The 14,226-nt window shown below is 42.3% G+C and overlaps 1 protein-coding gene across 9 annotated transcripts; it reads left to right on the forward strand.

Annotated features, from left to right (window-relative positions):
* Positions 1-4: 4 nt before the first annotated feature.
* Positions 5-14,224, forward strand: homer2 (homer scaffold protein 2). 9 transcript variants are annotated; one of them, XM_051870344.1, is made up of 11 exons: positions 5-205; positions 330-398; positions 5,788-5,944; positions 6,996-7,127; positions 7,384-7,476; positions 9,150-9,286; positions 9,772-9,916; positions 10,157-10,267; positions 10,375-10,455; positions 12,576-12,687; positions 13,047-14,224. In XM_051870344.1, coding segments are annotated over exons 2-11 (1,107 nt in total). In that variant the 5' UTR covers positions 5-205; positions 330-396; the 3' UTR covers positions 13,184-14,224. The 9 variants fall into 9 exon arrangements, with proteins under 9 accessions (XP_051726304.1, XP_051726306.1, XP_051726311.1 ...); XM_051870346.1 differs by having other exon boundaries at positions 70-205; positions 335-398; XM_051870343.1 differs by lacking the exons at positions 5-205; positions 330-398 and adding an exon at positions 506-885.
* Positions 14,225-14,226: the final 2 nt, after the last annotated feature.

Below are 14,226 nucleotides of genomic sequence, written 5' to 3' on the forward strand. Positions count from 1 at the left end.
ACCGTTTCAGTATGACAAATAAACGACAGCGACCGACCTGATCAAGCTGAAATCTCACCTGCCAAAAGCCAAAAGCAAAAAACACCACGACACGTGACGTGCAACCCTTATTTCACTCCCTCACAGCCTCACTGAAGGTTCCGGTAGATTTTGTTCCCACGCTTCACAATCCACGCATCTTTTTACTGATACACTGTTTCATTGTGTGAGTTGGTTGTTGCGATGTTTTTTTGTATTTCCACTACAAGTATTTTGCACGTAAACTCCGTGTTTTTTACTGACATTGGCTTTTGTTTTACGGCTGGTTGGTGGTTTAATTAATAATGCAGAACAGTTGGATCAGTTGCCTCTGATACTGCAGCTCTGGAGCCGCGAGACATCCGCGATTCTGCAGAAATGTAAGTACGAAAAGTTTAATATGATTACTAGAAAACAATACTGACTGCAGTTTATCAGTTTGTCTCAAGTAAATTATCAGGCTGAAAAAAAGGCGACGTGTGTGTGTGTGTGTGTGTGTGTGTGTGTGTGTGTGGGCTGATCCGCGGCGCGTCGCTGCTGAAGCGCGTCTGACTGTCGCTCAGTTTGAATTCATATTCATCTGCGGCGGATTGAACGCAACACTTCCACATTTATTGACACGTTTCACCGTTACAGCCTTTAAATATTAATAAAGACAGACCAGCACGGGGTGAAAGTTAGTGTCCGCGGCGGGAGTTAGAGGAATCACACGGCAGAATCCCGGAGCCGGAGTTCGTTCGGGAATATCACATTTCAGCTCGAGCGAAATATTCAGGGCTGGAACTGATGCGGGAGATTTTTGACCGTCACTGTAACTAAAGCCGCTTCATATACGCCACAGATCCGACCTAAAGGCAGCGAAATGGGGTAAGTGACCTCGGCGAGTCACTTCTTATCTTGTCGTGTTCATGTGTTTGTTGTTCGCTGTCATTTCGTCGACAGAAACTCTTGCAGATTTATTTATGGATGAGAAATGACAGATCAAAGGTTGAAGGTTAGTTACATTTGTTGCGCGAGCGGCAGAATCGAATCCGATCAATCGTGTGGATTGTTAATGTGTTAATCATTTTATTTCTCTTTGAAAAGTGAATTAATTCGCCTCCGTGTCGCGCGCTCATCGAGACATTTCACGCGCTTCGTATATTCGATCTAGTGGCTTTATTTCAGTTTACTGAATTGAGCGACGATGCTTTAGGCGTAAGAAGTTGGATTGTGTGCGGATTGTGGGTTTTGTGTTTGAACAGCAGGTGATTTTTGGCTTGTATTTGCGCGTGCATTCAGCAGCCCCCGCACAGAGGAACCTTCACATGATCTTATGATGCTGTCAGAAGATTAGAGAAGATTGAACTATAGCAAACGTATATCAGTACAAATATGAATGGTTGTTAAATGCGAAAGTGTGTTGATGACAGCTGAAGCCGCACCGGTGCTGTCACTCTGCGCGTGCGTGCGTGAAACCAGCCTGGAAGGACTGCTAGTTTCTTAAGAAGCTGTAGGACCAGTTTGTGCGGTCAGTTGAGTTTCAATCACACAACACCGCGAAACAAGATCAAAACTGCAGTCTAATTATTACATCATAATGTTTGTGGCACTATAGTGGCCCTTTTCAACCACAACATTACAGTGTGTGTGTGTGTATATATATATATATATATATATATATATAAAATAAAAAGTATGTTTTAGTGCTTGTGCAGATTGGCACTTCACAGTCAGACATCACTGGTCCAGACACTTTACATCCAGATGTTTAAGGGTTTGCTCATTGTTCTAGTTTTTCCACACTGTGGGTGTATTTTAGTGATGTTGATCGATTATGGCTCAGTTTTCAGCTGGAGGCTCTTTCAGTGACAGGAGGGTTATAGATTAACCTCATTGTCCACATTAACCTGTTATAGTGTGGAATGGCCTCTGTCACTGCTGTTTGGGAAGGTAGACGCTGATAAACAGTGAGGACTAAACCCTAAACCGCTGTAGATGATGTGTAGTTCACTGGCCGTCGGGTTGAATGAGGCGTTACACTGGAGTGGCTATTTAAACCCAGTGTCAGAGAGACCAGACCGTCACGCTGCCGCTGATCTCCAGTTACATGAATGGGACGAGTTTATTGACGCTGATCTGACACATTGTCAAGTTGCCGACTGCAGGTTGTGTGTGTGTGTGTGTGTGTGTGTGTGAGAGATCAGGACACTGTAGACCCCACATAGTACTTAACGGCTGGTAAATGACGCTGGTATCCAGTGGGGATTGAAGCCTCCATCACCAGATGGTGTTGGCCGCAACCATCTGCTGCTGCCCTGGGAGCCAAAGTAAATGACTTAAACCAGCACCATGTTCCCATCAACCCTCAGTAGAAACTAATGATCATTGTGCTGAATGGAGATCTGGCCTTGTATTCTTAAAGTGCCCCATGATGCTATTTTAAAGGTTCCTAATGTTGTTTCTCGTCTCCTACAACAGGTTCACATGCATCCAAGGTCAAAAACACTTTAATTTTCTCATAATATCCACTGCAGCATCAGCTCTTTTCTCTCAGTGTCTGAAACGGTTCGGTTCGATCTCAGTTTTAGATTCGGTCTTTCCCTCTGGAATTAGGAATTACTGACGACTCGTTTTAAAATCGATTCTTTCCTTTAGGACACAATAACTTATTTGTTGTACACCTTTGAAAAATTTTTGCTTTATTACACACTACATGAAAGATCATATTTGAAAAAGCATAAAGAGGCACTTTAAAGAGCGTGAAAGTTAATGTTGGAATAGTGGAGCAGCTAACGCTCTGAGCTAGTCATCAAAAATGTGGCCAGACGGGTCATCTTACAGCACAACCTGCTGTCAATCCAACGCTCTAAATGCTTGTTAAAAGATTGCATATTTGTGAAATAAACCACGGCTATGATTGGGAGAAACACAAATTATATTTGGAGTTGGGTATTAAAGGCATTAGAGGTTCAGCCAAAAATCACTATTCTGTCCTCAATGGGCTCCGGTGTTGTTCAGTTCCCGATGTTCTTCCAGACTTCTTTTGTGCTCCACAGCAGCGAGAAAGTCATGAAGGGCAGTAAATGATGATTTATAATTTGTCTCTGAACAATCCCTTTAATTGTCGTCATACTTATTGACTTTAGTCGGTCTGATCTGTTTTGGAAAACAGTCCAGACGGATATTGATTCATTCTGTGACCAAACTGTATTGTGTTTGTTGACTCTTGAATTGACTTTGAGCTTCAGGAAAGTGACACGACCGTCCAGCTTTGGCTTGAGTTTAACCTGCTGACAGCAGCGAGACACATGTGAGGACGGGTCACGACCGAGTGAAGCTTTGGTCATTTTAACACGCTAAAGCCTGAAGTAATCCGTATACGTGTAATCCATCCTCAAAATACTCATTAAACTGACGATACACAAGCTGTGACATAATATGTGTAGATACATATAGCTAGTTTGAGGATTAGAAGTTAATGTTAACATGATTAGCAACCGGACCTGACTGATCACATTTCTGTCTGTCTGACTGTCTGTCACTGTGTAAATGTGACTAACGGTGGGTTATGGTGTCGGTTCGTGGTCGCCAGGGACATGTGAAGCAAACCGTGAGATCTGGCCGGTTGAGCGGCTGGTTGATGACGTCACAGGGAGTGATTTGAGTCTCGTGTCATGCGCTGTTTTCTGTGCGATTGTGTTTCTGCTCATGAGTTCGTGTCGGAGCAGTTTGACCTGCTGACTGCACTGCTGGAATGTGTGTGTCCAGTCACAGCTCCGCCCACTCCCGAGGTCTGCTCCAACCAGAGTGCAGCTCAGTGCTGTCTGAGGTCAGAGTTCAGGTGTGGCTCCTGTGGGTGTGTGTGTGTGTGTGTGTGTGTGTGTGTGCAGGTAGAACTGCATTCCTGCCGTGGCTCGGCTGAGACTCAGGGAATGTTCTAGATGGTTTGGTGTGAAGATGTGTGAGATTTACAAACAGCTGTGAATCACACGGGCCTCGTCATCGTCAGGTTATTTTTGAGAGTGTCATTGCTGTTCTGGTGAAGCCTCTGTTCAGGAGGTGATGATGATGAGGATGATGATGTCATCAATAGGGATGCGGCAGGATGCTCAGTAATATTTTTGCATTTTGTATTTGCCGTGCTAACAGTCAGCGCAGTAAAACCCGCTTTGAGACTCGTCCTCTCTTCATACTTTTCTCCAGCTTCAACAACACGCTACAGCGTCGTCTTCACTAATGAAAGATCAGTCCGTCAGAAACGGCACCAACGGATTTTAGGTAAATGAGTAGTTTTACTAATGCCTAATACAGATCGCTCGGGTCCTTGGGCAGACAAGGAAAAGGGTTACTAAACCACTAAACAGGATCAGCCTGCTCTCCGCCTACTGACCTAACGCGTAAACATTATGGGAAGCGCGAGCCAGACGGGATTTAAACTCTGTCGGCTGAAGACCCAAGTTTGGTTTGAAGACGGAAAATGTACCAAGCACAATGTTCTCTCACATTCCTGATTTCTCACCACGTTCGTCGTGATCTTGCGGCTGTCTGAGCAGAAACAAAAGCTGATTGTGTTTTTCTGTCTTCTCCGGGCACAATCTTATTTTGTCCATTAGATCGAAAGATCTGAAAGAGCTCATACGTTTACCCAGCCATAGACCCTCCCCTTGAAGAAATCAGGACAGAAGTGGTTCAAAGTGGACAAAAGAGGCGGATTAAACTCCAGGTGTAAACAGGAATATGTCTCCCTCGTCTTAAAGGGTTTTTTCATTGTCATTAATTACTGACAGCTACACAACTACCACTTTGACGCTTGAAAAGGTTCATAAAGAGAGAAAACTAATCCATATGAATCGAGCAGTTTAGTCCAAATTTTCTGAAGAGACTCGATCACTTTATATGATGAACAGATTGAATTTAGGCTTTTATTCATATATTAACATTCAATAGCTCACACATCAGTTGTGGTAAACAGAAGCTCAAGCAAGAGAACCAGTGAGGTTCATTCTCGTGTTACGCAGCATGTTTGAGCTTCAGCAAGAGGTTTGTTTTTGCGTGTCAAGCAGGTTCAGTTGAGCTTTTGTTTATGTCTGCTGATCAATGTTTATATGTGAATAAAAGCCTACCAATCTGTTCATCATATAAAGCGATCGTGTCTCTTCAGAAAATTTGGAACCACTCAATTCATATGGATTAGTTTTATGATCTCTTTATGACCTTTTTGAGTTCATAGTTGTCTATGGAGGGACAGAAAGCTCTAGGATTTCATCAAAAATATCTTAATTTGTGTTCTGAAGATGAACGAAGGTCTTACGGGTGTGGAACAACGAGTGTGAGTAATTCATGACAGAATTTTAATTTTTGGGTGAACAAACCCTTTAATACCAGGTGTAAACAGGGCCGATGATGTGGTTTGTAGAAAGGCCGTCATTTTCACGGATGCACGCACACACACACACACATGCACACACACACACAGACGGTCATGCAGTTGTCGGTCAGTGGTGTGGTCCTGTTGTCTAATGACTCATTAGCATTAAGGTTATTATTGTCAGGAAGAATGGCAGCTGTACGTCATCACTGATGTATTTCATTGAAGATCTTCAGAAGCACTTACAGATGATGCTGCTTTTGTGTGGTTTATTCTCATATGAATGCAAAATATTTGAATGGTCATGAACAAAAACAGATGAGATTGTAAATATTTTCAAACATGAATCTGAAGTTGCTGATGATTGATTGATGAGAGAGATTGAAGTGTGTGTGTGTGTGTGTGTGTGTTTCTCGCAGGGAGCAGCCGATCTTCACCACCAGAGCTCATGTCTTCCAGATTGATCCCACTACCAAGAAAAACTGGGTTCCCGCTAGTAAACAGGCTGTTACAGTCTCATACTTCTATGACAGCACACGCAACAGTTACCGCATCATCAGCGTGGATGGGTCAAAGGTTAGACAGATGCATGTGTGTGTGATGGAGTCAGTGTTAAAGTGCTCACACTCACAGACACCCACAGACACCCACAGACACCCACAGACACACACACACACTCACAGACACCCACAGACACCCACAGACACACACACACACACAGACACTCACAGACACCCACAGACACACACACACTCACAGACACTCACAGACACACACACACCGCACTCTGAGGGTCTTCCTCTGGATTCCTCTTGGTTCATGTTGCCATGGAGATTTGGATCAGTCCCTCAGTATGGAGGCGGCAGTGATGATGTCACAGTACAGACCTGCTGAGAGTCTAACACACACACACACACACACACACACACACACACCTGCTGCCGTCACTCTCTGAGAGCAGATAGATGAGGACACACACACTCACTCACATTCACATTACTGTGTTAGTACAGACACACACACCTGCTGCCGTCACTCTCTGAGAGCACACGCACACACACGGGTTAAACGGCTGACTGAACACACACGTGTTACTCTGATCAGCTTCAAGAGTCACAGAGTCAGTAAGTGTGAAACACTGAAGAAATGAGGTCAAATACACAGATTAAAGCTGTGTGTGTGTGTGTGTGTGTGTGTGTGTGTGCTTGAATGCACGAGTGTGTGCGTGTGTGTGTGTGTGTGTGTGTGTGTGTGTGTGTGTGCTTGAATGCACGAGTGTGTGCGTGTGTGTGTGGGCCAAATGTCCTCACTTATATAGTGAAATATTATGAGAATTGAGAAGTGAGGACATTTTACTGGTCCTCACTAGTTAAAAGGGTTATAAATCGACCAAAACATGTTTTTATTTAAATCTAGTGTTTTTGTGTTTCTGTGATGGGCAGGTTTAGAGGTCAGAGGTCAGGTTAGGCCATAGAAAATATTATTAACCTGATATAAAATCAATGGAAATCTATCCGTCTATGTCCTCACTAATATATGTGTGTGTGTGTGCGTGTGTGTGTGTGTGCGTGCGTGTGTGTGTGTGTGTGCACAACTCTTTAATGTTCTAATGTGTTTGTTTCTTCAGGTGATCATCAACAGCACAATCACCCCCAATATGAACTTCACTAAAACCTCACAGAAGTTTGGCCAGTGGGCTGACAGTCGCGCAAACACAGTGTTTGGACTCGGATTTGCCTCCGAACAACAGCTGTCTAAGGTCTGACAATACGTCACGCATGCACACACACACAGTGTCACTCACACACTCAAACACACACACACCTCATACTGTGAGCACATGAAACGCAGCTGTTCTTGATGTTGATGACTTCGGTGATCTGTGACGCTCGTGTGTGCAGCACTACAGACGTGTTGCCGCAGCCGTCTAACACCTTCATGAAGGTTCATATGTTGGTTTTAAATCCCTTTTGACAGTCAGTGCTGAAAGTGTGTTTTTTGTCCTGTGACTTCAGTTTGCTGAGAAGTTCCAGGAGGTCAAAGAAGCCGCAAAACTGGCCAGAGAAAAATCTCAGGAGAAGATGGAGACGTCCAGCGATCAGTCGCAGGTACATCACGATCGCCATCGTCACACTTGAGAGATTCACTGATGGCTCGTGCGCATTATTACCCATCATGCACTGTTCCTGAGATTTTTCTCCGTGACTGTTATTGGGAAAGGTGTTTTCAATTGTGTCGGTAAATGTATTGAATAAATAAATACAATAGTCGTGCAAGTTAAAGTTGTGTGTGAGAAACTCTGTTTTATTATGTTATAATAAATATATATTATTTTTACTTCTTTGGAAAAGCAAGTCATATTATGGGCAATTTAAAGTAAAGTATAAATTCACTTCATAAATATTTACTGATTTTCTTCAGTCAAAACTTTACATTATTTAATTTTTATTTACTTCATAAAGTTGACTTTATTATGTAAATCTTGTTCACTGTAATTGATGTTTCCACAGTGAAAACAAACTCGCTTCCACAGACGCAGATATTAGAGTAAAACGTGCAAGACTTCAGAATCCAGACAACAGAAATCCATTGATTATCCATTGATTGTTTATTGAGACTTCTGCTGAAAACAGTGAAAACATTAAGATATTAGGATAAGATTCTTCTCTGAGCACAAGTCCTCATATCTCACACACTTTTACTCCTCGGTTGATTTTTTTTTTTTTTTTTTTTTTCTGATTTTATGGATGTTTTTACCTGAACACATTTCTGTTCTACTTGCTACTGAGTGTCTGAAAGTTGTGATGAAGCCCAAATTCAGGGATTTCTTGCTCAGACGAGTTATCAAACTGATGTGAACTCAGAAATGGAAATGATGTTGATTCTTGTAGCCAGTCAGACGTTGACAAAAGCTTTGGCTTTTTTTGTGTGCAGTTTTCATCAGACATCAGTGAAGGGTCTGTAAGGATTGCTTTAGAGGGAAGAGCTGCCCAAAACTGCTGGTCTAGGATCAGTTTTCTCTGTATTAATAGCATATTGGTGAAACAGATTTGCTGTTTGCCCTCTTGAGAGCATCAGAGGTTTCTATTTACAACGTGATTTTGCAGCGTTGAGCAATGTAACCAATCACAGTCATATCTGTTGATCTACTGAACGCAACAGCCAATCAGAGGTGTTTAAGTTACAATCCACTCATCGCTCAAACGAGTTTTTGTCCAGTGCTGATTTCTGCACGCTCACAAATGCTCTCATTCTGACAAAGTGTAGCAGACGTTGTGTAAATAAGAAATTCGTTGTGCAGTCAGTTTCATTGATTATAGCAGATCTTTGTGAGATCACGTGAACTGAGATGAGTGACAGCGTTTTAGTGATTATAAAGGGAACGCTCTTTGCGCCCTTTCAAGGCGATAATCCATTCTGAATTTGAATTAAATTTCTGTTTTTCATGCTTGACCAGCGGTCGGGAGTGACATCCACATGTAGGTAAAAGCAGGATTCACTCTTGTAATAGCAACGATTGACCGTGATAACCACAGCAATGGACGGTACAAAATATGATATGTTGAAATAGATGTGCAGTAAGGCTAGAGCGGGTCTGTAAGGCAATTGCTATTTATTATTGGCTGCCATGCCAAATCACACATACAGTATGCTTGCTTTAATAATGAAAATCTATTTAAATGTGTTTTTAAAGGGGAAGTGCGTCATCTTAGCTTCACCCCGGAGTCGGTTTACCCTCCGCCAGTGAAAAGCGTCTAACCCTAATTGTGTCGTTCGTCAGGAATCTGGCCGTGAAACTCCATCGGGCAATCAGGCGTCCAGCATTAACGGAACCGATGATGAGAAGATCTCATACGGCCCAGAGAACGAAGCACTGAAGAGTGAGAACGACCGGCTGAAGTCTGCGGTGGAGCAGAGGTTAGACACTCTCTCTTCTCTTCTCTTCTCTTCTCTTCTCTTCTCTTCTCTTCTCTTCTCTTCTTTTCTCTCTCTCTTCTTTTCTCTCTCTCTTCTTTTCTCTCTCTCTCTCTCTCTCTCTCTCTCTCTCTCTCTCTCTCTCTCTCTCTCTCTCGCTCTCTCTCTCTCTCGCACACACACACACACGTTTTGTCTGTGTTTGTTCCAGACTGTCAGTCAGTGGGGATTTTTCAGTCACTCTTTCTGCAGGTACACGTGACTCATTGAATCATTCATTCAACCGATTCAGTCAAAAACAGGTTCATTCTGGAATGATATTGTTTTATTCATATTTATGATATTTACTAACCAGCACTAAACCTGCCAACATTATTAGATCTGAATCAAAACATCATCTGACTGATTGCTGATCCGTTCAGACCCTCAGCACAAGCGCAGACGTGAACCTGAACACTCGATGATCTGAGTGTGTTTGTGTCTGACAGTAAGAAGTGGGAGACGGAGCTGCAGGCGCTGAAGGAGAGCAACGCTCGGCTGCAGGACGCGCTGCAGGAGGCGAAGAGCAACGCCGACAGCTGGAAGAGTCAAGTGACGCAGTGCCAGGAGGAGAACAACCAGCTCCGCAACAAGGTGAGATCGAGAGGCTACATGAGCAAACACAGACGCTGAGTCCATTATCAGTGACACTCGAGTGATCATGACTAGTTTAGGGTTAATCTCAGTTGGGTTGAGGTCAGCCACAGTTTCAGAGATTTAAACAGAATCTGGAGTTTAGAATGAGACTTTTGAAATTGTGCTTGTCATTTGTGTGTGACTGAGCTGAAATATTGAGCGTTGGGCTCAAGTGTGTCATTGCGTGTGTGTGTGTAGATCTCAGAGCTGGAGCTGCAGTGTAAAGAGGTGAATCTGGAGAAAGAGAGAAACGCTCAGCTGACAGTCAGAATTCAAGAACTGGAAGCGGATCTGCAGGACAAACAACAGGTGTGTCAAACACAAACACACACACACACACACACACACACACACACACACACCTGCTGTGTTCTGTCATGAGTGCACTTACAAACACGTATGATGCTGTTTTTCAGGAGCTTGAGAACTTGTGCAAACAGGCAGAAATCATCCCACAGCTCATGGCAGAATGTGAAAACATCACGGCCAAATTACAGGTGAACCGCAGCACAAACAAACAGACGTTCATTTCTGAAAAGGAAATCAGTCGTTTTTAAGCAGTTCTTGAGTCAACGAGTCATTTACTCACTAAAAATCGTCACTTTTGCTCACGTTCCTGCTAAATGAAGGTGTGAAGTAGATTAATGCCCCAATATACTTCCAGCGAAATCAAAGATCCAACTGGTGTGATGTCATTTAGAACAAAATTAGGCCAAAACTAAGGGACACAACTAAAAACTAAAAACTTTTTATGAGTTTTTGAAAGCAATGCCATTATCGTCTCTGTGTAAACTACGTATACGCCAGTTTGTGAAAACGGTGAGGTCATGCGCATGCGTGTTCAGTCTTTAAGTGCATAGTGTTTCTATACAAAGTGACATCGCCATCTACTGGCCTGGCAGCAGAATACAGCGATTTTTAGTTGTTTTCACAGATCCGTGTGAACAGCGATCGTTTTGACGACGTTGTCTGTACTCAAAAAAGGAAAAACTTAGTTTTTGGTACAGCGTTGTCGTATAAATGTACCTTAAGTTCATTTGGAGTTTGTTTCAGGAGTTTGAAACCACCTGTCAAAACTAACTTTTCAGAAAAGTCGCTGCAGCAGGTAAACCCATTGGTCTGTGATGATGACTTAACAAGAGGGTGTGGCTCTGAGGCTCCTCCTTCTTTGAGGTGTAAATCTTCTCCGGTTCATTTCTTCTGTTCAGTCCGTCATGCTCAGATGTGAGTAAAAACATGAACACTGAGAGCCGCTTTATAGTAGAAATGAAAGCTGTAATTCTAATTTAAAGCGACACTGACACCAACTGTGTTTCCATCCACCTATTTTTATGCAAATTCTGTGATATTACATAAAAAACAGTGGATGGAAATCCCAAGATGCGCATAAAAAACTTATGCTCTCAATTGAGGTGGATATTTATTTATTTGATAAGAAAACGTGCATAAACTACAATGGAAACACAATTACTGAATAAATTCAACGATTCGCATCAAACAACTCATGTGGCTTTGTGCGATGGGACGGCATAACTGGACTAACCAGTGGACTTGATCTCGTCGCACAGTATCTGAAATGTTGTTTTTGGTCCTTCAGAAATGCCTGAGTCGAAGTCTGTCATAAAAGCGGTTTGATATAATGACCTCCCAGAACGATTGTGTTCCCAAACACCAGAATCTGACCGGATTCATTGTGTTTCATCTGCCGCTCTGAGACGCAGCTCATTTATTATATGAAAAAAGACCCACATTGGCTTCTCCTCCTGCAGCAACTTCCTTTATTCTTAGTGATATTTGGCGCCAGTTTAACAGGAAGTTACGATTTTTTTCTCTTCAACTCGCTAATTACTAACATCCAGTAACACTAATAGAGAGATACAACCACAATCTGATGATAAGAGCAAATCATTTGTAACTCTAATGAGAGCAGTCTCAGTACTATCCTGACTGGAAATCCTCACGGAAACCATTTCTTTCCAAGAAGGAACATAGTTGTGATGATACTGCCTTTTCTAGTATTTTTGACAGAAAAGGTAGATTTGAGATCGGCCTGTAATTGACTAATTCTCTAGGATCAAGTTGTGGTATTTTAATAAGAAATTTAATAATATCCAGCTTAAAAGTTTTCGGTACGTATCCTAGCGATAAAGATGAATTAATGATTTTAAGAAGAGGATCTATGACCTCTGGAAGCATCTCTTTCAATAGCTTAGTCGGTATAGGGTCTTTGCATACATGTTGTTGATTTTGATGATTTAACAAGTTTAGAGAATTCTTCCTCTCCTATAGCAGCGAATGAATGGAATTTTTCCTCAGGGACACTACAATGCACTGTCTGATGCGATACTGTAGTAGACGGTTGCATGGTTATAATTTTCTCTCTAATATTGTCAATCTTGCAAGTAAAGAAGTTCATAAAGTCATTACTGCTGTGATGTCAGAAGTTGAAGCTTTATTTCTCATTAATTTAGCCACTGTATCAAATAAATACCTAGGGTTATGTGTTTGTTTTCTTTAAAGAGATTTGAAAAATAAGTAGATCTAGCAGTTTTTAAGGCCTTTCTGTTCACAATAATGCTTTCTTTCCACGAAAAAAACTTGTTTTATTTTCTTCCAGCTGCGCTCCATTTTTCTGGCTGCTCTCTTAAGGGTCCGAGTGTGCTCGTTGTACCACGACGTTGGACAATTATCCTTAATCTTCTTTAATCTGTTACTCTATTACTGTAGATGTAAGTCATAATAGTTGATGCTTTTAATCGTCAGTTGATTCATAAGTAAGAACCAGCTAGAAAAAGCATAGAATAGCAATATTTTCTCACATTTATAACTTTATTAAAACACCTTAACACTGAGATGTCTGGGAATGCGATGAGGATGTTAAAGAATCATTGTTTTTGTTTGTTTGTTTGTTTTTTAAACTATCTGAGATGGAAAAAGTAGGAATGGTGTGAATGAGTGACGGCGAACACTGATCCTAATAACACACAAACCTAGAAATACTCCTGCTGTTCAAACAGATTCATGTTAATAAATGCACATCATGCCATTATTTCTACATGTATTTACTAAAGCTGACGCTGTTTTATAGGCTGCAGAACTGAACAGCAGGGATCTGAACGAGAAGATGACGCTCCTGCAGGCCGAGATCGACGACAGTCAGCAGAAACAGAAGAACATGAAGACGGAACTCAAGAAGTTCATGGACGTTCTGGATGGGAAGATTGATGAGCTGCATGAAGTTCGTCAGGGCATTTCTAAACTGGGTGTCGACAACTGAACTCGCACTCTCACACACACACATACACACACACACACACACACACACACACACACACACACACACACACTCACTCACACTCACACACTCACTCACTCACTCACACTCACACACTCTCTGTCTCACTGGGCTCCTGTCGAATGTGTGTTTGTGATCTTGTATGACTGCTGGTTAAGGGCTACTGATGGTCACTGAGGAGTCACACACACACACACACACACACACACACACACACACACACACACACACACACACACACACACACACACACACGGACTGAAGGGAGAGTTTTACCGCTGCAGATCTCAGGGCAGTTTGGAATCGCTTGATATGCACACACAGACGTGAACTGCAGAAACACTAAGTGCCTGAAGGTGGCGCTCTCCGGATCTCCACCATGAGAATCGTCCTGTCGAAGGTGAGGCTGATCAGCTCCTCATGCAATACCCGCCTCAGGATGCACTTCTCTTCTGCTTCTGTTGGTTTGTTTGTGTTTTTAAAAACATTTTCAAGATGGAGTTGCATTATGAAAATATTCTTTTTTTTGATCAATGAAAATATGAGCCAAATATCTGCTTGATGAAGGCAGTTTGCTTGTGTGGTGCAGATGTGTGTTGTTCTCAGCAGTGTTTGTGACGTGCTGCTCTGTGTGTGTGTGTGTGTGTGTGTGTGTGTCTTTGGGTGATGGGATAATTTATACGTGTGCTTTTTTTAGAATAATCTCTGCCTTTCCCGAGTCTTTGATGGAGTGTTGGAGCTTCCGAACTCTCTCCTCAGCTCTTTTCACTTGTTTTCCTCTCGATGCTTGTTTGAATGTCGTGGCTGATGTATTATAGAGCGTTTAACGTGGGCGAGTGTCTTTAACCCCTCTGAAACACACATCTTACTGGAAACTTGAGCCTTTTTCCCTCTTTCTGGAAAAATAAAAACACTTTTGTTGATCAAAATTGTAAAATAAATAATTGTGGAAATATAGTTTATGAAGGAAATG

This window comes from Ctenopharyngodon idella, chromosome 18 (assembly GCF_019924925.1).
Source record: "Ctenopharyngodon idella isolate HZGC_01 chromosome 18, HZGC01, whole genome shotgun sequence".
Taxonomy (NCBI): Eukaryota; Metazoa; Chordata; class Actinopteri; order Cypriniformes; family Xenocyprididae; genus Ctenopharyngodon; species Ctenopharyngodon idella.

Coding starts and splice junctions, on each gene's coding strand:
- homer2 (XM_051870343.1), top strand. Junction 7,128..7,383: donor CCGAACAACAGCTGTCTAAG/GTCTGACAATAC, acceptor CTGTGACTTCAG/TTTGCTGAGAAGTTCCAGGA. Junction 9,917..10,156: donor ACAACCAGCTCCGCAACAAG/GTGAGATCGAGA, acceptor GTGTGTGTGTAG/ATCTCAGAGCTGGAGCTGCA.